Source organism: Oncorhynchus gorbuscha, unplaced genomic scaffold (assembly GCF_021184085.1).
Source record: "Oncorhynchus gorbuscha isolate QuinsamMale2020 ecotype Even-year unplaced genomic scaffold, OgorEven_v1.0 Un_scaffold_1064, whole genome shotgun sequence".
Taxonomy (NCBI): Eukaryota; Metazoa; Chordata; class Actinopteri; order Salmoniformes; family Salmonidae; genus Oncorhynchus; species Oncorhynchus gorbuscha.
Genome location: NW_025745960.1, coordinates 112,501 through 137,500, shown reverse-complemented (window position 1 = coordinate 137,500; position 25,000 = coordinate 112,501). Strand labels below are relative to the sequence as shown.

At 47.9% G+C, this 25,000-nt stretch overlaps 1 protein-coding gene across 1 annotated transcript in view; it reads left to right on the top strand.

Annotated features, from left to right (window-relative positions):
* LOC124021149 (vacuolar protein sorting-associated protein 13C-like) overlaps positions 1-25,000 on the top strand; it is a gene marked incomplete at its 5' end in the record, with an annotated part of 165,885 nt that overhangs the window by 72,263 nt on the left and 68,622 nt on the right. The window contains 9 exon segments of the mRNA XM_046336501.1: positions 1,194-1,354; positions 3,431-3,552; positions 7,031-7,328; positions 8,164-8,553; positions 18,937-19,041; positions 20,574-20,738; positions 21,748-21,778; positions 21,781-21,872; positions 23,411-23,544. Of these exon segments, the coding sequence (XP_046192457.1) occupies positions 1,194-1,354; positions 3,431-3,552; positions 7,031-7,328; positions 8,164-8,553; positions 18,937-19,041; positions 20,574-20,738; positions 21,748-21,778; positions 21,781-21,872; positions 23,411-23,544 (1,498 nt within the window).

Sequence of the window (25,000 nt, the reverse complement as noted above, 5' to 3'; positions counted from 1 at the left end):
AGTGGGTTAACTGGTCTAGGAACAGTGGGTTAACTGGTCTAGGAACAGTGGGTTAACTGGTCTAGGAACAGTGGGTTAACTGGTCTGGGAACAGTGGGTTAACTGGTCTGGGAACAGTGGGTTAACTGGTCTGGGAACAGTGGGTTAACTGGCCTAGGAACAGTGGGTTAACTGGTCTGGGAACAGTGGGTTAACTGGTCTGGGAACAGTGGGTTAACTGGTCTGGGAACAGTGGGTTAACTGGTCTGGGAACAGTGGGTTAACTGGTCTGGGAACAGTGGGTTAACTGGTCTGGGAACAGTGGGTTAACTGGTCTGGGAACAGTGGGTTAACTGGTCTAGGAACAGTGGGTTAACTGCCTTGTTCAGGGGCAGAACGACAGATTTGTACCTTGTCAGCTCAGGGGTTTGAACTTGCAACCTTTCGGTTACTAGTCCAACGCTCTAACCACTAGACTACCTGCTGGTTACTAGTCCAACGCTCTAACCACTAGACTACCAGCTGGTTACTAGTCCAACGCTCTAACCACTAGTCTACCTGCTGGTTACTAGTCCAACACTCTAACCAGTAGTCTACCTGCTGGTTACGTTACTAGTCCAACGCTCTAACCACTAGACTACCTGCTGGTTACTAGTCCAACACTCTAACCACTAGTCTACCTGCTGGTTACTAGTCCAACACTCTAACCACTAGGCTACCTGCTGGTTACTAGTCCAACACTCTAACCAGTAGTCTACCTGCTGGTTACTAGTCCAACACTCTAACCACTAGGTTACCTGCTGGTTACTAGTCCAACACTCTAACCACTACCTGCTGGTTACTAGTCCAACGCTCTAACCACTACCTGCTGGTTACTAGTCCAACGCTCTAACCACTACCTGCTGGTTACTAGTCCAACGCTCTAACCACTACCTGCTGGTTACTAGTCCAACGCTCTAACCTGCCACCTCCATATAGGGTAGTACTGTACATGTTGCTGGTCTCTCCTGGTTCGGCTTCTTTTACATTAGCTGTATGTCTCTGTTTCTAGTCCTGCACTAAAGGGTAGGGAATAGTTCCTTTTGTCTGTGTTTGAACGGGATTTGAACCGAACAGCTCGGCATGGGATTTAAAAAAATGTTATTCCTCTGCCATTGGATAATAGGTAAGAGTCAGTCGCTGGAACAATGTCCACTGGTCTGTCTCCTCAAAAGCTCCTACAGGTTACAGTGAGATCTCCAACATGGCGGTGGACCAGCCTGGCAGGAGGCTGTATAACGTGAGAGATCCCCTGCTGCAGGAGAACGTGTCTGTGTTGGTACAGACTGACGCCTCGGAAGGAAACAAGGTCATCACCGTCCGTTCTCCGCTACAGGTCAGCAAATCACTATGGAGCTGTCCTCTATCACTCTCTATGGAGCTGTCCTCTATCACTCTCTATGGAGCTGTCCTCTATCACTCTCTATTGAGCTGTCCTCTATCACTCTCTATGGAGCTGTCCTCTATCACTCTCTATGGAGCTGTCCTCTATCACTCTCTATGGAGCTGTCCTCTATCACTCTCTATGGAGCTGTCCTCTATCACTCTCTATGGAGCTGTCCTCTATCACTCTCTATGGAGCTGTCCTCTATCACTCTCTATGGAGCTGTCCTCTATCACTCTCTATGGAACTGTCCTCTATCACTCTCTATGGAGCTGTCCTCTATCACTCTCTCTATGGAGCTGTGCTCTATCACTCTCTATGGAGCTGTCCTCTATCACTCTCTATGGAGCTGTTCTCTATCACTCTCTCTCTATGGAGCTGTGCTCTATCACTCTCTCTCTATGGAGCTGTGCTCTATCACTCTCTCTCTATGGAGCTGTGCTCTATCACTCTCTCTCTATGGAGCTGTGCTCTATCACTCTCTCTCTATGGAGCTGTGCTCTGTCACTCTCTATGGAGCTGTCCTCTATCACTCTCTCTATGGAGCTGTCCTCTATCACTCTCTCTATGGAGCTGTCCTCTATCACTCTCTATGGAGCTGTCCTCTCACTCTCTATGGAGCTGTCCTCTATCACTCTCTATGGAGCTATCCTCTATCACTCTCTATGGAGCTGTCCTCCATCACTCTCTCTCTATGGAGCTGTCCTCTATCACTCTCTATGGAGCTGTCCTCCATCACTCTCTCTCTATGGAGCTGTCCTCCATCACTCTCTCTCTATGGAGCTGTCCTCCATCACTCTCTCTCTATGGAGCTGTCCTCCATCACTCTCTATGGAGCTGTCCTCTATCACTCTCTATGGAGCAGTCCTCTATCACTCTCTATGGAGCTGTCCTCCATCACTCTCTCTATGGAGCTGTCCTCCATCACTCTCTCTCTATGGAGCTGTCCTCCATCACTCTCTATGGAGCTGTCCTCTATCACTCTCTATGGAGCTGTCCTCTATCACTCTCTATGGAGCTGTCCTCTATCACTCTCTCTATGGAGCTGTCCTCTATCACTCTCTCTCTATGGAGCTGTCCTCTATCACTCTCTATGGAGCTGTCCTCCATCACTCTCTCTCTATGGAGCTGTCCTCCATCACTCTCTCTCTATGGAGCTGTCCTCCATCACTCTCTCTCTATGGAGCTGTCCTCTATCACTCTCTATGGAGCTGTCCTCCATCACTCTCTATGGAGCTGTCCTCTATCACTCTCTATGGAGCTGTCCTCTATCACTCTCTATGGAGCTGTCCTCTATCACTCTCTCTATGGAGCTGTCCTCTATCACTCTCTCTCTATGGAGCTGTCCTCTATCACTCTCTATGGAGCTGTCCTCCATCACTCTCTCTCTATGGAGCTGTCCTCCATCACTCTCTCTCTATGGAGCTGTCCTCCATCACTCTCTCTCTATGGAGCTGTCCTCCATCACTCTCTCTCTATGGAGCTGTCCTCCATCACTCTCTCTCTATGGAGCTGTCCTCCATCACTCTCTCTCTATGGAGCTGTCCTCTATCACTCTCTATGGAGCAGTCCTCTATCACTCTCTATGGAGCTGTCCTCCATCACTCTCTCTATGGAGCTGTCCTCCATCACTCTCTCTATGGAGCTGTCCTCCATCACTCTCTCTCTATGGAGCTGTCCTCCATCACTCTCTCTCTATGGAGCTGTCCTCTATCACTCTCTCTATGGAGCTGTCCTCTATCACTCTCTCTATGGAGCTGTGCTCTATCACTCTCTCTATGGAGCTGTGCTCTATCACTCTCTCTATGGAGCTGTCCTCTATCACTCTCTCTATGGAGCTGCTATAGACACTCAACAGCTTTCAGTAGAGAGTAACACGTCTTGTGGACTTGCAACATGAACGCAGCTCATATTAAAATACATTTGATTTATTCAGCACTTTTCAATTACAGTGTTTTTGTTTCTATTGAGTCAAAAGATGATGTCGTTCCTTAACTGACTGTTTTTCAACCTGGTTTTGTGTTTCAGATCCAGAACCATTTCTCAGTGCCGTTTACCATCCTGAAGTATTGTCCCAAATCCAGAGGGATGGTTAATATAGGACTGGCAGAGCCCGAGAAAGAGTCTGATGTCGCCCTGGACTCCTACAGGTAATAACCATGTTGGTAGGACAGGTAATAACCCTGTTGGTAGCCCTGGACTCCTACAGGTAATAACCCTGTTGGTAGGACAGGTAATAACCATGTTGGTAGGACAGGTAATAACCATGTTGGTAGGACAGGTAATAACCATGTTGGTAGGACAGGTAATAACCATGTTGGTAGCCCTGGACTCCTACAGGTAATTACCATGTTGGTAGGACAGGTAATAACCATGTCGGTAGCCCTGGACTCCTACAGGTAATAACCATGTTGGTAGGACAGGTATTAACCCTGTTGGTAGCCCTGGACTCCTACAGGTAATAACCATGTTGGTAGGACAGGTAATAACCCTGTTGGTAGCCCTGGACTCCTACAGGTAATAACCATGTTGGTAGGACAGGTAATAACCATGTTGGTAGGACAGGAAATAACCCTGTTGGTAGCCCTGGACTCCTACAGGTAATAACCATGTTGGTAGGACAGGTAATAACCCTGTTGGTAGCCCTGGACTCCTACAGGTAATAACCATGTTGGTAGGGCAGGTAATAACCATGTTGGTAGCCCTGGACTCCTACAGGTAATAACCATGTTGGTAGGACAGGTAATAACCCTGTTGGTAGCCCTGGACTCCTACAGTTAATAACCATGTTGGTAGGACAGGTAATAACCATGTTGGTAGCCCTGGACTCCTACAGGTAATAACCATGTTGGTAGGACAGGTAATAACCATGTCGGTAGGACAGGTATAACCATGTCGGTAGGACAGGTAATAACCATGTCGGTAGGACAGGTAATAACCATGTCGGTAGGACAGGTAATAACCATGTCGGTAGGACAGGTAATAACCATGTCGGTAGGACAGGTAATAACCATGTCGGTAGGACAGGTAATAACCATGTTGGTAGGACAGGTAATAACCATGTTGGTAGGACAGGTAATAACCATGTTGGTAGCCCTGGACTCCTACAGGTAATAACCATGTTGGTAGGACAGGTAATAACCATGTTGGTAGGACAGGTAATAACCATGTTGGTAGGACAGGTAATAACCATGTTGGTAGGACAGTTAATAACCATGTTGGTAGCACAGGTAATAACCATGTTGGTAGGACAGGTAATAACCATGTTGGTAGGACAGGTAATAACCATGTTGGTAGCCCTGGACTCGTCCAGGTCATAACCATGTTAGTAGGACAGGTAATAACCATGTTGGTAGGACAGGTAATAACCATGTTGGTAGGACAGGTAATAACCATGTTGGTAGGACAGGTAATAACCATGTTGGTAGGACAGGTAATAACCATGTTGGTAGGACAGGTAATAACCATGTTGGTAGGACAGGTAATAACCATGTTAGTAGGACAGGTAATAACCATGTTAGTAGGACAGGTAATAACCATGTTAGTAGGACAGGTAATAACCGAGTATTTGCACGTGTGAGCCGCACGTCGCAAATGTACTCGAAGGACAATTTTACATAATTATATTGGTTACTTATCGTATGAATGGACAGCTCTATTTCAACATAGCTTCTGAAAGGCCGGTGATCGCAGCGTACAGACAAAGGATACTATTTATGAGATGCTAATCATAAACAGGAAATTAAGAGGTTGATGTGTGATGAGCTGGGTAGCTTGGGAGATCCAGGTGTCCCCTTGCTCAATCTCAGCATATGTTATCCGGCTCGAAGGACCACGTTCGAGAGAGTGGCACCATAAATATTCTAGTGCTTTCAACAAGTATTTTAGTGCTTTCAACAAGTATTCTAGTGCTTTAAACAAGTGTTCTAGTGCTTTCAAACAAGTATTCTAGTGCTTTCAACAAGTGTTCTAGTGCTTTAAACAAGTGTTCTAGTGCTTTAAACAAGTGTTCTAGTGCTTTAAACAAGTGTTCTAGTGCTTTCAACAAGTATTCTAGTGCTTTAAACAAGTATTCTAGTGCTTTCAACAAGTGTTCTAGTGCTTTAAACAAGTGTTCTAGTGCTTTCAACAAGTATTCTAGTGCTTTAAACAAGTGTTCTAGTGCTTTCAAACAAGTGTTCCCGTGCTTTCAAACAAGTATTAACCCCCTAGACCCACCGGTGCGTCAATATAAGTTGCATAACAAAAGATTCCCGTTCAAAATCGGACAGTTTAACTTAGATGTTTTTATTGCATTGGATGTGTATCAATCAGTTTCCGTATCAATCCACTGCGTTCCCTAGTGGCGCGTTTCAGTATCAATCCACTGCATTCCCTAGTGTCGCGTTTCAGTATCAATCCACTGCGTTCCCTAGTGTCGCGTTTCCGCATCTGCGTTGAAATGTGGCAGAGGTAGAGAGGTGTTTTGTCAGACCATTAGATATCCCGAAAATCACCAACTTATTTAGCATCCGAACGGTTTGACATACAAACTAGAACCATATTTTATGGAAAGGATAGACTCTCACGACCACAACGGTGTTCTCCGTGTTGCTCTATGACTTACAAGTGTCGGGGGGGACTCGTCTGATGTCGGGACCGTTGACGTGACAACCTCTTTGTTTGTAGCGTCAGAACCGTTTGTGCAACAAATTAGTTGAAATTATCTGGAGAGTCAGCATTTGGGGGTTTGATTACAGGCTCAAAATGGCCAGAAACAAAGACCTTTCTTCTGAAACTCGTCAGTCTATTCTTCTTCTGAGAAATGAACGCTATTCCATGAGAGAAATTGCCAAGAAACTGAAGATCTCGTACAACGCTGTGTACTACTCCCTTCACAGAACAGCAGTTTCAATGTCAACAGTGAAGAGGCGACTCCGGCATGCAAAGAAAAAGCCAAATCTCAGACTGGTCAATAAAAAGGAAAGATTAAATTGGGCAAAAGGACACTGACACTGGACAGAGGAACTCTGCCTAGAAGGCCAGCATCCCGGAGTCGCCTCTTCGCTGTTGACGTTGAGACTGGTGTTTTACGGGCACTATTTAATGAAGTTGCCAGTTGAGGACTTGTGATGCGTCTGTTTCTCAAACGTGACACTCTAATGTACTTGACCTCTTTCTCAGTTGTGCACCGGGGCCTCCCGCTCCTCTTTCTATTCTGGTTAGAGCCAGTTTGCGCTGTTCTGTGAAGGGAGTAGTACACAGCGTTGTACGAGATATCTAAAAAGGGTCCTAAAATTCTAAATCAAATAGTTTGAACCATCTTAAAACAATTCCATATGTCAGCTTAGCGATTCCCAACCGCTTAGACTTACAGGGTTAAACAAATATTCTAGAACTTTAAACAAATATTCTAGAACTTTAAACACATATTCTAGAACTTTAAACAAATGTTCTAGAACTTTAAACAAATGTTCTAAGACTTTTGTATAGACTCCCTGTCCTTACCTTGTTTCACTCCTCTCTTCTCTCTGACGCAGATGTCAGCTAGGGTTATGTTTAACTAGATTGTTAGTTATATGTGGTTAAATGTGGTCTCCTCGTTATATGTGGTTACATGTGGCCTCCTCGTCTCTTCTCCCTCTATAGGTGTCAGCTCTTCCTCCAGCCAGCCGGGCGCCTAGAGGGCCAGTACGGCCCGTCGTCTACCTGTATCGCCTGGAAGGAGCAGGTCCACCTGAGCTCTGAGGTGCGGTCCCTCCTCCAGTGTCCGTCGGCAGACAGCAGCTTCCTTCCCCTCCAGGTGACCACCTTGGCCACACCAGATCACCTGTCCTTCATTTCCTCCCAGCGAGAGGACGACTGGGACCCTGCCTACGTCATCCACCTCCACCCAGCTGTGACCCTCCGGAACCTTCTGCCTTACAGCATCAGATATCTACTGGAGGTAGTAACACTGAGATAACATGAAGACAGTCACTAGGCTAGGATCTAACCCTAGACCTGTACCCTGCCTTACAGCTATCTACTGGAGGTAGTAACACTGAGATAACATGAAGACAGTCACTAGGCTAGGATCTAACCCTAGACCTGTACCCTGCCTTACAGCTATCTACTGGAGGTAGTAACACTGAGATAACATGAAGACAGTCACTAGGCTAGGATCTAACCCTAGACCTGTACCCTGCCTTACAGCTATCTACTGGAGGTAGTAACACTGAGATAACATGAAGACAGTCACTAGGCTAGGATCTAACCCTAGACCTGTACCCTGCCTTACAGCTATCTACTGGAGGTAGTAACACTGAGATAACATGAAGACAGTCACTAGGCTAGGATCTAACCCTAGACCTGTACCCTGCCTTACAGCTATCTACTGGAGGTAGTAACACTGAGATAACATGAAGACAGTCACTAGGCTAGGATCTAACCCTAGACCTGTACCCTGCCTTACAGCTATCTACTGGAGGTAGTACCACTTAGATAACATGAAGACAGTCACTAGGCTAGGATCTAACCCTAGACCTGTACCCTGCCTTGTGTCTGTCCATTAATCCATCATCTCTCCAGGGCTCAGCAGTTCCTTTCCAAACTGTGTCTATCCATTAATCCATCTCTCCAGGGCTCAGCAGTTCCTTTCCAAACTGTGTCTATCCATTAATCCATCTCCCCAGGGCTCAGCAGAGTTCCATTCCAAACTGTGTCTATCCATTAATCCATCTCTCCAGGTCTCAGCAGAGTTCCTTTCCAAACTGTGTCTATCCATTAATCCATCTCTCCAGGGCTCAGCAGAGTTCCTTGAGCTCCAGGAGGGCAGCACGGCAGACGTCCTGAACGCCCGTATAGGAGGTGAGATCATGGAGATGGTCCTGGTTAAATACCAGGGTCGGAACTGGTCCGGACGTATCCGTATCGCCCAGGACATGCAGGAGTTCTTCCCCGTGTGCTTCACCTGCGACTCGGCCCAGGAGCTGAGCGTGGACCTGAGCGTGCACGTGGCGCGGCTGCATGGGCGTCTGACGCTGGCTGTGTTTAGCCCGTACTGGATCGTCAATAAGACGTCCAGGGTTCTGCAGTACCGCGCGGAGGACGTCTCCGTCAAACACGCGTCGGACTTCAGGGACGTCGTCCTCTTCTCCTTCAAGAAAAAGAACATCTTCAGCAAGAACAAGGTAGGAAAGCCTCGGACTGTCTTATTTTATCTAACCGTTATCTAACCGTTATTTAACCTTTATTTAACCTTTATTTAACTAGGAAAGCCTCGGACTGTCTTATTTTATCTAACCTTTATTTAACTAGGAAAGCCTCGGACTGTCTTATTTTATCTAACCTTTATTTAACTAGGAAAGCCTCGGACTGTCTTATTTTATCTAACCTTTATTTAACCTTTATTTAACCTTTATTTAACCTTTATTTAACTAGGAAAGTCTGTCTGACTGTCTTATTTTATCTAACCTTTATTTAACTAGGAAAGCCTCGGACTGTCTTATTTTATCTAACCTTTATTTAACTAGGAAAGCCTCGGACTGTCTTATTTTATCTAACCTTTATTTAACTAGGAAAGCCTCGGACTGTCTTATTTTATCTAACCTTTATTTAACTAGGAAAGCCTCGGACTGTCTTATTTTATCTAACCTTTATTTAACTAGGAAAGCCTCGGACTGTCTTATTTTATCTAACCTTTATTTAACTAGGAAAGCCTCGGACTGTCTTATTTTATCTAACCTTTATTTAACTAGGAAAGCCTCGGACTGTCTTATTTTATCTAACCTTTATTTAACTAGGAAAGCCTCGGACTGTCTTATTTTATCTAACCTTTATTTAACTAGGAAAGCCTCGGACTGTCTTATTTTATCTAACCTTTATTTAACTAGGAAAGCCTCGGACTGTCTTATTTTATCTAACCTTTATTTAACTAGGAAAGCCTCGGACTGTCTTATTTTATCTAACCTTTATTTAACTAGGAAAGCCTCGGACTGTCTTATTTTATCTAACCTTTATTTAACTAGGAAAGCCTCGGACTGTCTTATTTTATCTAACCTTTATTTAACTAGGAAAGCCTCGGACTGTCTTATTTTATCTAACCTTTATTTAACTAGGAAAGCCTCGGACTGTCTTATTTTATCTAACCTTTATTTAACTAGGAAAGCCTCGGACTGTCTTATTTTATCTAACCTTTATTTAACTAGGAAAGCCTCGGACTGTCTTATTTTATCTAACCTTTATTTAACTAGGAAAGCCTCGGACTGTCTTATTTTATCTAACCTTTATTTAACTAGGAAAGCCTCGGACTGTCTTATTTTATCTAACCTTTATTTAACTAGGAAAGCCTCGGACTGTCTTATTTTATCTAACCTTTATTTAACTAGGAAAGCCTCGGACTGTCTTATTTTATCTAACCGTTATTTACCCTTTATTTACCCTTTATTTACCCTTTATGTGACATTTATGTGACATTTATGTAACCTTTATGTAACCTTTATGTAACCTTTATGTAACCTTTATGTAACCTTTATTTAACCTTTATTTAACCTTTATGTGACCTTTATTTAACCTTTATTTAAACTTTATGTAACCTTTATGTAACTAGGAGTCAGCTAAGTCAGCTAAGAACATATTGTTATTTACGATGACGGCCTGGGAAAAGGCCTCCTGCGGGGACGGAGGCCTGGGATTAAAATAAATAAATACAATATAAATATAGGACAGAACACACATCACGACAAGAGAGACAACACAACACTACACAAAGAGAGACACCACAACACTACATAAAGAGAGACAACACAACATAAAGAGAGACAACACAACACTACATAGAGACACCACAACACTACATAGAGACACCACAACACTACATAGAGACACCACAACACTACCTAAAGAGAGACACCACAACACTACATAAAGAGAGACAACACAACACTACATAAAGAGAGACACCACAACACTACATAGAGACACCACAACACTACATAGAGACACCACAACACTACCTAAAGAGAGACACCACAACACTACATAAAGAGAGACAACACAACACTACATAGAGACACCACAACACTACATAAAGAGAGACACCACAACACTACATAAAGAGAGACACCACAACACTACATAAAGAGAGACACCACAACACTACATAAAGAGAGACACCACAACACTACATAGAGACACCACAACACTACATAAAGAGAGACACCACAACACTACATAGAGACACCACAACACTACATAAAGAGAGACACCACAACACTACATAAAGAGAGACACCACAACACTACATAAAGAGAGACAACACAACACTACATAAAGAGAGACACCACAACACTACATAGAGACACCACAACACTACATAGAGACACCACAACACTACATAAAGAGAGACAACACAACACTACATAAAGAGAGACAACACAACACTACATAAAGAGACACCACAACACTACATAAAGAGAGACACCACAACACTACATAAAGAGAGACAACACAACACTACATAAAGAGAGACACCACAGCACTACATAAAGACACCACAACACTACATAAAGAGAGACACCACAACACTACATAAAGAGAGACACCACAACACTACATAAAGAGAGACACCACAACACTACATAGAGAGAGACAACACAACACTACATAAAGAGAGACAACACAACACTACATAGAGACACCACAACACTACATAAAGAGAGACACTAAAACACTACATAAAGAGAGACACCACAACACTACATAAAGAGAGACACCACAACACTACATAGAGACACCACAACACTACATAAAGAGAGACACCACAACACTACATAGAGACACCACAACACTACATAAAGAGAGACAACACAACACTACCTAAAGAGAGACAACACAACACTACATAGAGACACCACAACACTACATAGAGACACCACAACACTACATAAAGAGAGACAACACAACACTAGATAAAGAGACACCACAACACTACATAAAGAGACACCACAACACTACATAAAGAGAGACACCACAACACTACATAAAGAGAGACACCACAACACTACATAAAGAGAGACACCACAACACTACCTAAAGAGAGACACCACAACACTACATAGAGACACCACAACACTACATAGAGAGAGACACCACAACACTACATAAAGAGAGACACCACAACACTACATAAAGAGAGACAACACAACACTACATAAAGAGAGACACCACAACACTACATAAAGAGAGACACCACAACACTACATAGAGACACCACAACACTACATAGAGACACCACAACACTACATAAAGAGAGACAACACAACACTACATAAAGAGAGACAACACAACACTACATAGAGACACCACAACACTACATAAAGAGAGACACTAAAACACTACATAAAGAGAGACACCACAACACTACATAAAGAGAGACACCACAACACTACATAGAGACACCACAACACTACATAGAGAGAGACACCACAACACTACATAAAGAGAGACAGCACAACACTACATAAAGAGAGACAACACAACACTACATAAAGAGAGAGACACTACAACACTACACAAAGAGAGACACTAAAACACTACATAAAGAGAGACACCACAACACTACATAAAGAGAGACACCACAACACTACATAAAGAGAGACACCACAACACTACATAGAGACAACACAACACTACATAAAGAGAGACACCACAACACTACATAGACACCACAACACTACATAGAGACACCACAACACTACATAGAGACACCACAACACTACATAAAGAGAGACAACACAACACTACATAAAGAGACACCACAACACTACATAGAGACACCACAACACTACATAAAGAGAGACACCACAACACTACATAAAGAGAGACCTAAAACAACAACATAGCATGGTAGCAACACATGACAACACAACATGGTAGCAACACATGACAACACAACATGGTAGCAACACATGACAACACAACATGGTAGCAACACATGACAACACAACATGGTAGCAACACATGACAACACAACATGGTAGCAACACATGACAACACAACATGGTAGCAACACATGACAACACAACATGGTAGCAACACATGACAACACAACATGGTAGCAACACATGACAACACAACATGGTAGCAACACATGACAACACAACATGGTAGCAACACATGACAACACAGCATGGTAGCAACACCACATGACAACACAGCATGGTAGCAACACCACATGACAACACAGCATGGTAGCAACACCACATGACAACACAGCATGGTAGCAACACCACATGACAACACAGCATGGTAGCAACACCACATGACAACACAGCATGGTAGCAACACCACATGACAACAACATGGTAGCAACACCACATGACAACAACATGGTAGCAACACCACATGACAACAACATGGTAGCAACACAACACGACAACAACATGGTAGCAACACAACACTACAAGAGAGACCTAAGATCTGTCAACAGGTATACAGAGATGACCAGGTTACAGAGGAGTATAGAGAGCAGTGATCTGTCAACCAGTCTACAGAGGAGTATAGAGAGCAGTGATCTGTCAACCAGTCTACAGAGGAGTATAGAGAGCAGTGATCTGTCAACAGGGTTACAGAGATGACCAGGTTACAGAGGAGTATAGAGAGCAGTGATCTGTCAACCAGTCTACAGAGGAGTATAGAGAGCAGTGATCTGTCAACAGGGTTACAGAGATGACCAGGTTACAGAGGAGTATAGAGAGCAGTGATCTGTCAACAGGGTTACAGAGATGACCAGGTTACAGAGGAGTATAGAGAGCAGTGATCTGTCAACAGGGTTACAGAGGAGTATAGAGAGCAGTGATCTGTCAACAGGGTTACAGAGATGACCAGGTTACAGAGGAGTATAGAGAGCAGTGATCTGTCAACAGGGTTACAGAGATGACCAGGTTACAGAGGAGTATAGAGAGCAGTGATCTGTCAACAGGGTTACAGAGATGACCAGGTTACAGAGGAGTATAGAGAGCAGTGATCTGTCAACAGGGTTACAGAGATGACCAGGTTACAGAGGAGTATAGAGAGCAGTGATCTGTCAACAGGTATACAGAGATGACCAGGTTACAGAGGAGTATAGAGAGCAGTGATCTGTCAACAGGGTTACAGAGATGACCAGGTTACAGAGGAGTATAGAGAGCAGTGATCTGTCAACAGGGTTACAGAGATGACCAGGTTACAGAGGAGTATAGAGAGCAGTGATCTGTCAACAGGGTTACAGAGATGACCAGGTTACAGAGGAGTATAGAGAGCAGTGATCTGTCAACAGGGTTACAGAGATGACCAGGTTACAGAGGAGTATAGAGAGCAGTGATCTGTCAACAGGTATACAGAGATGACCAGGTTACAGAGGAGTATAGAGAGCAGTGATCTGTCCTATAAGGAGCATTGGTGGCTAATCTGAGGGCCGAATGGTAAAGAACATCTAGCTGCTCGAGATCTCCCTTACCTGCAGATCTATAAATTATGTCTCCGTAACCTAGCATGGGTAGGATGGTCATCTGCATCAGGGTTAGTTTGGCAGCTGGGGTGAAAGAGGAGTGATTAGCTTTGGCCAAGTCAATAAAAACAGCAGCACAATATTGCTTAGAATCTAGGGCGATGGTGACATCATTGAGGACCCTTTTTCAGGTTGCAGTGACACGTCCATAACCTGAGCGGAAACCAGATTCAACCTTAACTACTTGGGGCACCCATCCCGTTGTAAGTTCAGAGTCACTCACCCCAACTGTGTCTGTGGGCTGGAGGTGAGCGAAAGCTTGAGGGAGATGAGTGAGTGTGGTGGGGGTACCTGTACCAGACAGGGGGAGACAGACCAGGGAGAGAGGGGTGAGTGTGGTGGGGGTACCTGTACCAGACGGGGGGAGACAGACCAGGGAGAGAGGGGGAGTGTGGTGGGGGTACCTGTACCAGACGGGGGGAGACAGACCAGGGAGAGAGGGGGAGTCTGGTGGAGGTACCTGTACCAGACGGGGGGAGACAGACCAGGGAGAGAGGGGAGTCTGGTGGAGGTACCTGTACCAGACGGGGGAGACAGACCAGGGAGAGAGGGGGAGTCTGGTGGAGGTACCTGTACCAGACAGGGGGAGACAGACCAGGGAGAGAGGGGTGAGTCTGGTGGAGGTACCTGTACCAGACGGGGGGAGACAGACCAGGGAGAGAGGGGGAGTCTGGTGGAGGTACCTGTACCAGATGGGGGAGACAGACCAGGGAGAGAGGGGTGAGTGTGGTGGGGGTACCTGTACCAGACAGGGGAGAGAGGGGTGAGTGTGGTGGAGGTACCTGTACCAGACAGGGGAGAGAGGGGTGAGTGTGGTGGAGGTACCTGTACCAGACAGGGGGAGACAGACCAGGGAGAGAGGGGTGAGTCTGGTGGGGGTACCTGTACCAGACAGGGGGAGACAGACCAGGGAGAGAGGGGGTGTCTGGTGGAGGTACCTGTACCAGACAGGGGGAGAGAGGGGTGAGTGTGGTGGAGGTACCTGTACCAGACAGGAGGAGAGAGGGGTGAGTGTGGTGGAGGTACCTGTACCAGACAGGGGGAGAGAGGGGTGAGTGTGGTGGAGGTACCTGTACCAGACAGGGGGAGAGAGGAGTGAGTGTGGTGGAGGTACCTGTACCAGACAGGGGGAGTGTGGTGGAGGTACCTGTACCAGACAGGGGGAGAGAGGAGGGAGAGAGTAGTGTGTGGTGGAGGTACCTGTACCAGACAGGGGAGTGTGGTGGAGGTACCTGTACCAGACAGGGGGAGTGTGGTGGAGGTACCTGTACCAGACAGGGGGAGAGAGGAGTGAGTGTGGTGGAGGTACCTGTACCAGACAGGGGAGTGTGGTGGAGGTACCTGTACCAGACAGGGGGAGTGTGGTGGAGGTACCTGTACCAGACAGGGGGAGAGAGGAGGGAGAGAGTAGTGTGTGGTGGAGGTACCTGTACCAGACAGGGGAGTGTGGTGGAGGTACCTGTACCAGACAGGGGAGAGAGGAGGGAGAGAGGAGTGTGTGGGGAGGTACCTGTACCAGACAGGGGAGTGTGGTGGAGGTACCTGTACCAGACAGGGGGAGTGTGGTGGAGGTACCTGTACCAGACAGGGGAGTGTGGTGGAGGTACCTGTACCAGACAGGGAGTGTGGTGGAGGTACCTGTACCAGACAGGGGGAGACAGGAGTGAGTGTGGTGGAGGTACCTGTACCAGACAGGGGGAGTGTGGTGGAGGTACCTGTACCAGACAGGGGGAGTGTGGTGGAGGTACCTGTACCAGACAGGGGGAGTGTGGTGGAGGTACCTGTACCAGACAGGGGGAGTGTGGTGGAGGTACCTGTACCAGACAGGGGGAGTGTGGTGGAGGTACCTGTACCAGACAGGGGAGTGTGGCGGAGGTACCTGTACCAGATAGGAGGAGTGTTGTGGAGGTACCTGTACCAGACAGGGGAGTGTGGTGGAGGTACCTGTACCAGACAGGGGGAGTGTGGTAGAGGTACCTGTACCAGACAGGGGAGTGTGGTGGAGGTACCTGTACCAGACAGGGGGAGTGTGGTGGAGGTACCTGTACCAGACAGGGGAGTGTGGTGGAGGTACCTGTACCAGACAGGGGAGTGTGGTGGAGGTACCTGTACCAGACAGGGGAGTGTGGTGGAGGTACCTGTACCAGACAGGGGAGTGTGGTGGAGGTACCTGTACCAGACAGGGGAGTGTGGTGGAGGTACCTGTACCAGACAGGGGGAGAGAGGAGGGAGAGAGGAGTGTGTGGTGGAGGTACCTGTACCAGACAGGGGGAGTGTGGTGGAGGTACCTGTACCAGACAGGGGAGTGTGGTGGAGGTACCTGTACCAGACAGGGGAGTGTGGTGGAGGTACCTGTACCAGACAGGGGGAGAGAGGAGGGAGAGAGGAGTGTGTGGTGGAGGTACCTGTACCAGACAGGGGGAGTGTGGTGGAGGTACCTGTACCAGACAGGGGGAGACAGACCAGGGCAGACTGTGAACAGATCGCCAGATGGACTCCAAGCAGTGGGAGAAGGTGTCAGACCCAATTTATTTGTGGAGGCAGATTTCTTGTAGAAAATGCCAGTGGATGGTCTCTGAACAGCGGTTGGGGGGGGCTTCAAAGATGCCTGACATTTGTTGGGCCCAAAGGCCTTTTAACTTCACACCTTACTGGTCTGGGTTGGATGGTGTCCTCTGGTCTGGGTTGGGTGGTGTCCTCTGGTCTGGGTTGGGTGGTGTCCTCTGGTCTGGGTTGGGTGGTGTCCTCTGGTCTGGGTTGGGTGGTGTCCTCTGGTCTGGGTTGGATGGTGTCGTTTGGGTTGGATGGTGTCCTCTGGTCTGGGTTGGACGGTGTCCTCTGGTCTGGGTTGGATGGTGTCCTCTGGTCTGGGTTGGATGGTGTCCTCTGGTCTGGGTTGGATGGTGTCCTCTGGTCTGGGTTGGATGGTGTCCTCTGGTCTGGGTTGGACGGTGTCCTCTGGTCTGGGTTGGACGGTGTCCTCTGGTCTGGGTTGGACGGTGTCCTCTGGTCTGGGTTGGGTGGTGTCCTCTGGTCTGGGTTGGGTGGTGTCCTCTGGTCTGGGTTGGGTGGTGTCCTCTGGTCTGGGTTGGGTGGTGTCCTCTGGTCTGGGTTGGATGGTGTCCTCTGGTCTGGGTTGGATGGTGTCCTCTGGTCTGGGTTGGATGGTGTCCTCTGGTCTGGGTTGGATGGTGTCCTCTGGTCTGGGTTGGATGGTGTCCTCTGGTCCGGGTTGGACGGTGTCCTCAGGTCTGGGTTGGATGGTGTCCTCTGGTCCTCTGGTCTGGGTTGGATGGTGTCCTCTGGTCTGGGTTGGACGGTGTCCTCTGGTCTGGGTTGGATGGTGTCCTCTGGTCTGGGTTGGACGGTGTCCTCTGGTCTGGGTTGGACGGTGTCCTCTGGTCTGGGTTGGACGGTGTCCTCTGGTCTGGGTTGGACGGTGTCCTCTGGTCTGGGTTGGATGGTGTCCTCTGGTCTGGGTTGGACGGTGTCCTCTGGTCTGGGTTGGACGGTGTCCTCTGGTCTGGGTTGGATGGTGTCCTCTGGTCTGGGTTGGATGGTGTCCTCTGGTCTGGGTTGGATGGTGTCCTCTGGTCTGGGTTGGATGGTGTCCTCTGGTCTGGGTTGGATGGTGTCCTCTGGTCTGGGTTGGATGGTGTTCTCTGGTCTGGGTTGGATGGTGTCCTCTGGTCCGGGTTGGACGGTGTCCTCTGGTCTGGGTTGGATGGTGTCCTCTGGTCTGGGTTGGACGGTGTCCTCTGGTCTGGGTTGGACGGTGTCCTCTGGTCTGGGTTGGACGGTGTCCTCTGGTCTGGGTTGGATGGTGTCCTCTGGTCTGGGTTGGATGGTGTCCTCTGGTCTGGGTTGGATGGTGTCCTCTGGTCTGGGTTGGATGGTGTCCTCTGGTCTGGGTTGGATGGTGTCCTCTGGTCTCTGCTGTTTGGTTGCTGGAGCTCCTTCCGTATAGCTTGGGAAAATAAAACCTTGGCAGCAGTCATCTCTCCGGGTTAATTTTGGTCAAAATTAGGTTGTAGGTTTGTAGTTTTGATCTGTAGCGAAGGCCGTGCTGTGGAAGGTAGCATCCTGCATGTGTCCCTGCCGAAACATCCAAGGTCATCTAACTCCAAATCTATCCTTTTGTAAAAAATAATTGTTGAAAAATGTAAGAGCTCACATTAAGCTGTGTCTCTCTCTTTCAGTTCTCTCTCTGAAGGGGGTGTATCTTTCAGTTCTCTCCCTGAAGGGGGCGTGTCTTTCAGTTCTCTCTCTGAAGTGGGCGTGTCTTTCAGTTCTCTCTCTGAAGGGGGCGTGTCTTTCAGTTCTCTCCCTGAAGGGGGCGTGTCTTTCAGTTCTCTCTCTGAAGGGGGGTGTGTCTTTCAGTTCTCTCCCTGAAGGGGGCGTGTCTTTCAGTTCTCTCTCTGAAGGGGGCGTGTCTTTCAGTTCTCTCTCTGAAGGGGGGTGTGTCTTTCAGTTCTCTCTCTGAAGGGGGCGTGTCTTTCAGTTCTCTCTCTGAGGGGGGCGTGTCTTTCAGTTCTCTCCCTGAAGGGGGCGTGTCTTTCAGTTCTCTCTCTGAAGTGGGCGTGTCTTTCAGTTCTCTCTCTGAAGGGGGCGTGTCTTTCAGTTCTCTCCCTGAAGGGGGCGTGTCTTTCAGTTCTCTCTCTGAAGGGGTGTGTGTCTTTCAGTTCTCTCTCTGAAGGGGGTGTGTCTTTCAGTTCTCTCTCTGAAGGGGTGTGTCTTTCAGTTCTCTCTCTGAAGGGGTGTGTCTTTCAGTTCTTCTCTGAAGGGGGCGTGTCTTTCAGTTCTCTCTCTGAAGGGGGCGTGTCTTTCAGTTCTCTCTCTGAAGGGGGTGTGTCTTTCAGTTCTCTCTCTGAAGGGGGCGTGTCTTTCAGTTCTCTCTCTGAAGGGGGCGTGTCTTTCAGTTCTCTCTCTGAAGGGGGCGTGTCTTTCAGTTCTCTCTCTGAAGGGGGCGTGTCTGACAGTGGATCAGCTGCTTCTCTCAGTAACGCTGCGTGTTGTCTTTCTACAGCTGCAGCTCTGTGTGTCCACCAGTTCCTGGTCTGATGGCTTCTCATTGGATACGGTGGGGAGTTATGGGTGTGTCAGATGCCCTGCCAACACCATGGACTATCTGGTGAGGAAATGACAACGTGCAAAAAACAGTCACGACTCTGGAATGTAACGTTTTATTTCACACATATATAATGCTTTATCCAAGTGACTTACGGTGACATTCAGTGGCCTCAGGCAGGACTCAAATCCTCAAACACGCAGGACTCAAACCCTCTGATGATCTGGGTTTTAAACTGAGACACTACAGCCGCGTTGTGAAGGACAGACAGTCTGAGTCATGTGTTTTAACTGAGACACTACAGCCGCGTTGTGAAGGACAGACAGTCTGACAGTATGAGTCATGTGTTTTAACTGAGACACTACAGCCGCGTTGTGAAGGACAGACAGTCTGAGTCATGTGTTTTAACTGAGACACTACAGCCGCGTTGTGAAGGACAGACAGTCTGACAGTATGAGTCATGTGTTTTAACTGAGACACTACAGCCGCGTTGTGAAGGACAGACAGTCTGACAGTATGAGTCATGTGTTTTAACTGAGACACTACAGCCGCGTTGTGAAGGACAGACAGTCTGAGTCATGTGTTTTAACTGAGACACTACAGCCGACAGACAGTCTGACAGTATGAGTCATGTGTTTTAACTGAGATACTACAGCCGCGTTGTGAAGGACAGACAGTCTGAGTCATGTGTTTTAACTGAGACACTACAGCCGCGTTGTGAAGGACAGACAGTCTGACAGTATGAGTCATGTGTTTTAACTGAGACACTACAGCCGCGTTGTGAAGGACAGACAGTCTGACAGTATGAGTCATGTGTTTTAACTGAGACACTACAGCCGCGTTGTGAAGGACAGACAGTATGAGTCATGTGTTTTAACTGAGACACTACAGCCGCGTTGTGAAGGACAGACAGTCTGAGTCATGTGTTTTAACTGAGACACTACAGCCGCGTTGTGAAGGACAGACAGTCTGACAGTATGAGTCATGTGTTTTAACTGAGACACTACAGCCGCGTTGTGAAGGACAGACAGTCTGAGTCATGTGTTTTAACTGAGACACTACAGCCGCGTTGTGAAGAACAGACAGTCTGACAGTATGAGTCATGTGTTTTAACTGAGACACTACAGCCGCGTTGTGAAGGACAGACAGTATGAGTCATGTGTTTTAACTGAGACACTACAGCCGCGTTGTGAAGGACAGACAGTATGAGTCATGTGTTTTAACTGAGACACTACAGCCGCGTTGTGAAGGAGGGACAGTCTGACAGTATGAGTCATGTGTTTTAACTGAGACACTACAGCCGCGTTGTGAAGGACAGACAGTCTGACAGTATGAGTCATGTGTTTTAACTGAGACACTACAGCCGCGTTGTGAAGGACAGACAGTCTGACAGTATGAGTCATGTGTTTTAACTGAGACACTACAGCCGCGTTGTGAAGGACAGGCAGTCTGACAGTATGAGTCATGTGTTTTAACTGAGACACTACAGCCGCGTTGTGAAGGACAGACAGTCTGAGTCATGTGTTTTAACTGAGACACTACAGCCGCGTTGTGAAGGACAGACAGTCTGACAGTATGAGTCATGTGTTTTGTAGGTTGGCGTCAGCATTCAGATGAGTAGTTTCAACCTGACCAAGATGGTGACCATGAGTCCGTTCTTCACGCTGGTCAACAAGTCTTCCTACGAGCTGGAGGTGGGAGAGGTGCAGACAGAGGAGGGCAGTGTCAACGGGAAGTGGCACTACATCTCCTCTACAGAGGTGAGGAACGACCGTGTGTTTGGATTTAGTGTGTGCGTGTGCGTGTGCGTGTGCGTGTGCGTGTGTGTGTGTGCGTGTGCGTGTGCGTGTGCGTGTGTGTGTGCGTGTGTGTGTGTGTGTGTTATAATGAACGTATGATGAGCGTGTTCCTCTGTCTGACTGTTGTCTTCCCTGTGTCCGCCTGTCCGACTGTTGTCTTTCCTGTGTCCGTCTGTCCGACTGTTGTCTTCCCCGTGTCCGACTGTTGTCTTCCCCGTGTCCGACTGTTGTCTTCCCCGTGTCCGACTGTTGTCTTCCCCGTGTCCGACTGTTGTCTTCCCCGTGTCCGACTGTTGTCTTCCCCGTGTCCGACTGTTGTCTTCCCCGTGTCCGACTGTTGTCTTCCCCGTGTCCGACTGTTGTCTTTCCTGTGTCCGTCTGTCTGACTGTCTTCCCTGTGTCCGACTGTTGTCTTTCCTGTGTCCGACTGTTGTCTTTCCTGTGTCCGACTGTTGTCTTTCCTGTGTCCGACTGTTGTCTTTCCTGTGTCCGACTGTTGTCTTTCCTGTGTCCGACTGTTGTCTTCCCTGTGTCCGTCTGTCTGACTGTCTTCCCTGTGTCCGTCTGTCTGACTGTCTTCCCCGTGTCTGACTGTTGTCTTCCCTGTGTCCGACTGTTGTCTTTCCTGTGTCCGACTGTTGTCTTCCCTGTGTCCGTCTGTCTGACTGTCTTCCCTGTGTCCGTCTGTCTGACTGTCTTCCCTGTGTCCGTCTGTCTGACTGTCTTCCCCGTGTCTGACTGTTGTCTTCCCCGTGTCTGACTGTTGTCTTCCCTGTGTCTGACTGTTGTCTTCCCTGTGTCTGACTGTTGTCTTCCCTGTGTCTGACTGTTGTCTTCCCTGTGTCTGACTGTTGTCTTCCCTGTGTCTGACTGTTGTCTTCCCTGTGTCTGACTGTTGTCTTTCCTGTGTCCGACTGTTGTCTTTCCTGTGTCCGACTGACTGACCTTTTTGACTTCCCTGTGTTTCCAGTGCCTCCCCCTCTGGCCAGAGTTGATCACAGGAAGCTGTGTGTCAGGGTCGTGGGCTCAGACTCCAAGTCCAAGTCCTTCTTCTTCAACAAACAGGACAACGGCACCCTGCTGGGCATGGATCAGGTCAGTATCCCTGGAGATACACCACATATCACTGACCTCACTTCCTGTCTGCTGGGCATGGACCAGTCAGCCACATATCACTGACCTCACTTCCTGTCTGCTGGGCATGGATCAGGTCAGTGTCCCTGGAGATACACCACATATCACTGACCTCACTTCCTGTCTGCTGGGCATGAATCAGGTCAGTGTCCCTGGAGATGCACCACATATCACTGACCTCACTTCCTGTCTGCTGGGCATGAATCAGGTCAGTGTCCCTGGAGATGCACCACATATCACTGACCTCACTTCCTGTCTGCTGGGCGTGGACCAGTCGGCTACATATCACTGACCTCACTTCCTGTCTGCTGGGCGTGGACCAGTCGGCTACATATCACTGACCTCACTTCCTGTCTGCTGGGCGTGGACCAGTCAGCTACATATCACTGACCTCACTTCCTGTCTGCTGGGTGTGGACCAGTCAGCCACATATCCCTGACCTCACTTCCTGTCTGCTGGGCGGGACCAGTCAGCCACATATCACTGACCTCACTTCCTGTCTGCTGGGCATGGACCAGTCAGCCACATATCACTGACATCACTTCCTGTCTGCTGGGCATGGACCAGTCAGCCACATATCACTGACCTCACTTCCTGCCTGCTGGGCATGGACCAGTCAGCCACATATCACTGACATCACTTCCTGTCTGCTGGGCATGGACCAGTCAGCCACATATCACTTCCTGTCTGTAGTATGGAGATGTTATCATCAACTGACCTCACTTCCTGTCTGTAGTATGGAGTTGTTATCATCAACTGACCTCACTTCCTGTCTGTAGTATGGAGAAGTTATCATCAACTGACCTCACTTCCTGTCTGTAGTATGGAGATGTTATCATCAACTGACCTCACTTCCTGTCTGTAGTATGGAGATGTTATCATCAACTGACCTCACGTCCTGTCTGTAGTATGGAGATGTTATCATCAACTGACCTCTCTTCCTGTCTGTAGTATGGAGATGTTATCATCAACTGACCTCTCTTCCTGTCTGTAGTATGGAGGTGTTATCATCAACTGACCTCTCTTCCTGTCTGTTGTAGTATGGATATGTTGTTATCCACTGTGACCTCTCTTCCTGTCTGTAGTATGGAGAGTTGTTATCCACTGTGACCTCTCTTCCTGTCTGTAGTATGGAGATGTTATCATCAACTGACCTCTCTTCCTGTCTGTTGTAGTATGGAGGTGTTGTTATCCACTGTGACCTCTCTTCCTGTCTGTTGTAGTATGGAGATGTTATCATCAACTGACCTCTCTTCCTGTCTGTTGTAGTATGGAGGTGATGTTATCCACTGTGACCTCTCTTCCTGTCTGTTGTAGTATGGAGGTGTTGTTATCCACTGTGACCTCTCTTCCTGTCTGTAGTATGGAGATGTTATCATCAACTGACCTCACTTCCTGTCTGTAGTATGGAGATGTTATCATCAACTGACCTCTCTTCCTGTCTGTTGTAGTATGGAGGTGTTGTTATCCACTGTGACCTCACTTCCTGTCTGTTGTAGTATGGAGGTGTTATCGTCGACGTGAACATCTCAGACAACTCTACTGTGATCAGCTTCACTGACTATTATGATGGAGCTGCTCCAGCTCTCCTAGTCAACCACACACCCTGGGTTACCATCACCTACAGACAGAGGTTAGACTGAACCTTAACCCTTAACCCCTAACCCTAACCTAGTCAACCACACACCCTGGGTTACCATCACCTACAGACAGAGGTTAGACTGAACCTTAACCCTTAACCCCTAACCCTAACCTAGTCAACCACACACCCTGGGTTACCATCACCTACAGACAGAGGTTAGACTGAACCTTAACCCCTAACCCCTAACCCTAACATAGTCAACCACACACCCTGGGTTACCATCACCTACAGACAGAGGTTAGACTGAACCTTAACCCTTAACCCCTAACCTAGTCAACCACACACCCTGGGTTACCATCACCTACAGACAGAGGTTAGACTGAACCTTAACCCCTAACCCCTAACCTAGTCAACCACACACCCTGGGTTACCATCACCTACAGACAGAGGTTAGACTGAACCTTAACCCTTAACCCCTAACCCTAACCTAGTCAACCACACACCCTGGGTTACCATCACCTACAGACAGAGGTTAGACTGAACCTTAACCCTTAACCCCTAACCCTAACATAGTCAACCACACACCCTGGGTTACCATCACCTACAGACAGAGGTTAGACTGAACCTTAACCCCTAACCCCTAACCCTAACATAGTCAACCACACACCCTGGGTTACCATCACCTACAGACAGAGGTTAGACTGAACCTTAACCCCTAACCCCTAACCTAGTCAACCACACACCCTGGGTTACCATCACCTACAGACAGAGGTTAGACTGAACCTTAACCCTTAACCCCTAACCCTAACCTAGTCAACCACACACCCTGGGTTACCATCACCTACAGACAGAGGTTAGACTGAACCTTAACCCTTAACCCCTAACCCTAACCTAGTCAACCACACACCCTGGGTTACCATCACCTACAGACAGAGGTTAGACTGAACCTTAACCCTTAACCCCTAACCCTAACCTAGTCAACCACACACCCTGGGTTACCATCACCTACAGACAGAGGTTAGACTGAACCTTAACCCCTAACCGCAACCTATATCCCTAACCGTAACCCATATCCCTTACCGTGACCCGTATCCCTAACCGTAACCCGTATCCCTAACCGTAACCAGTATCCCTAACCGTAACCCGTATCCCTAACCGTAACCCGTATCCCTAACCGTAACCCGTATCCCTAACCGTAACCCGTATCCCTAACCGTGACCCGTATCCCTAACCGTGACCCGTATCCCTAACCCATATCCCTATCCCATATCCCTATCCCTAACCTTAACCCATATCCCTAACCTTAACCCATATCCCTAACCCATATCCCTAACCCATATCCCTATCCCTAACCTTAACCCATATCCCTAACCTTAACCCATATCCCTAACCCATATCCCTAACCCTGGCCCTAACCCATATCCCTATCCCTGTCCCTAACCCATATCCCTAACCCATATCCCTAACCCATATCCCTAACCCATATCCCTAACCCATATCCCTAACC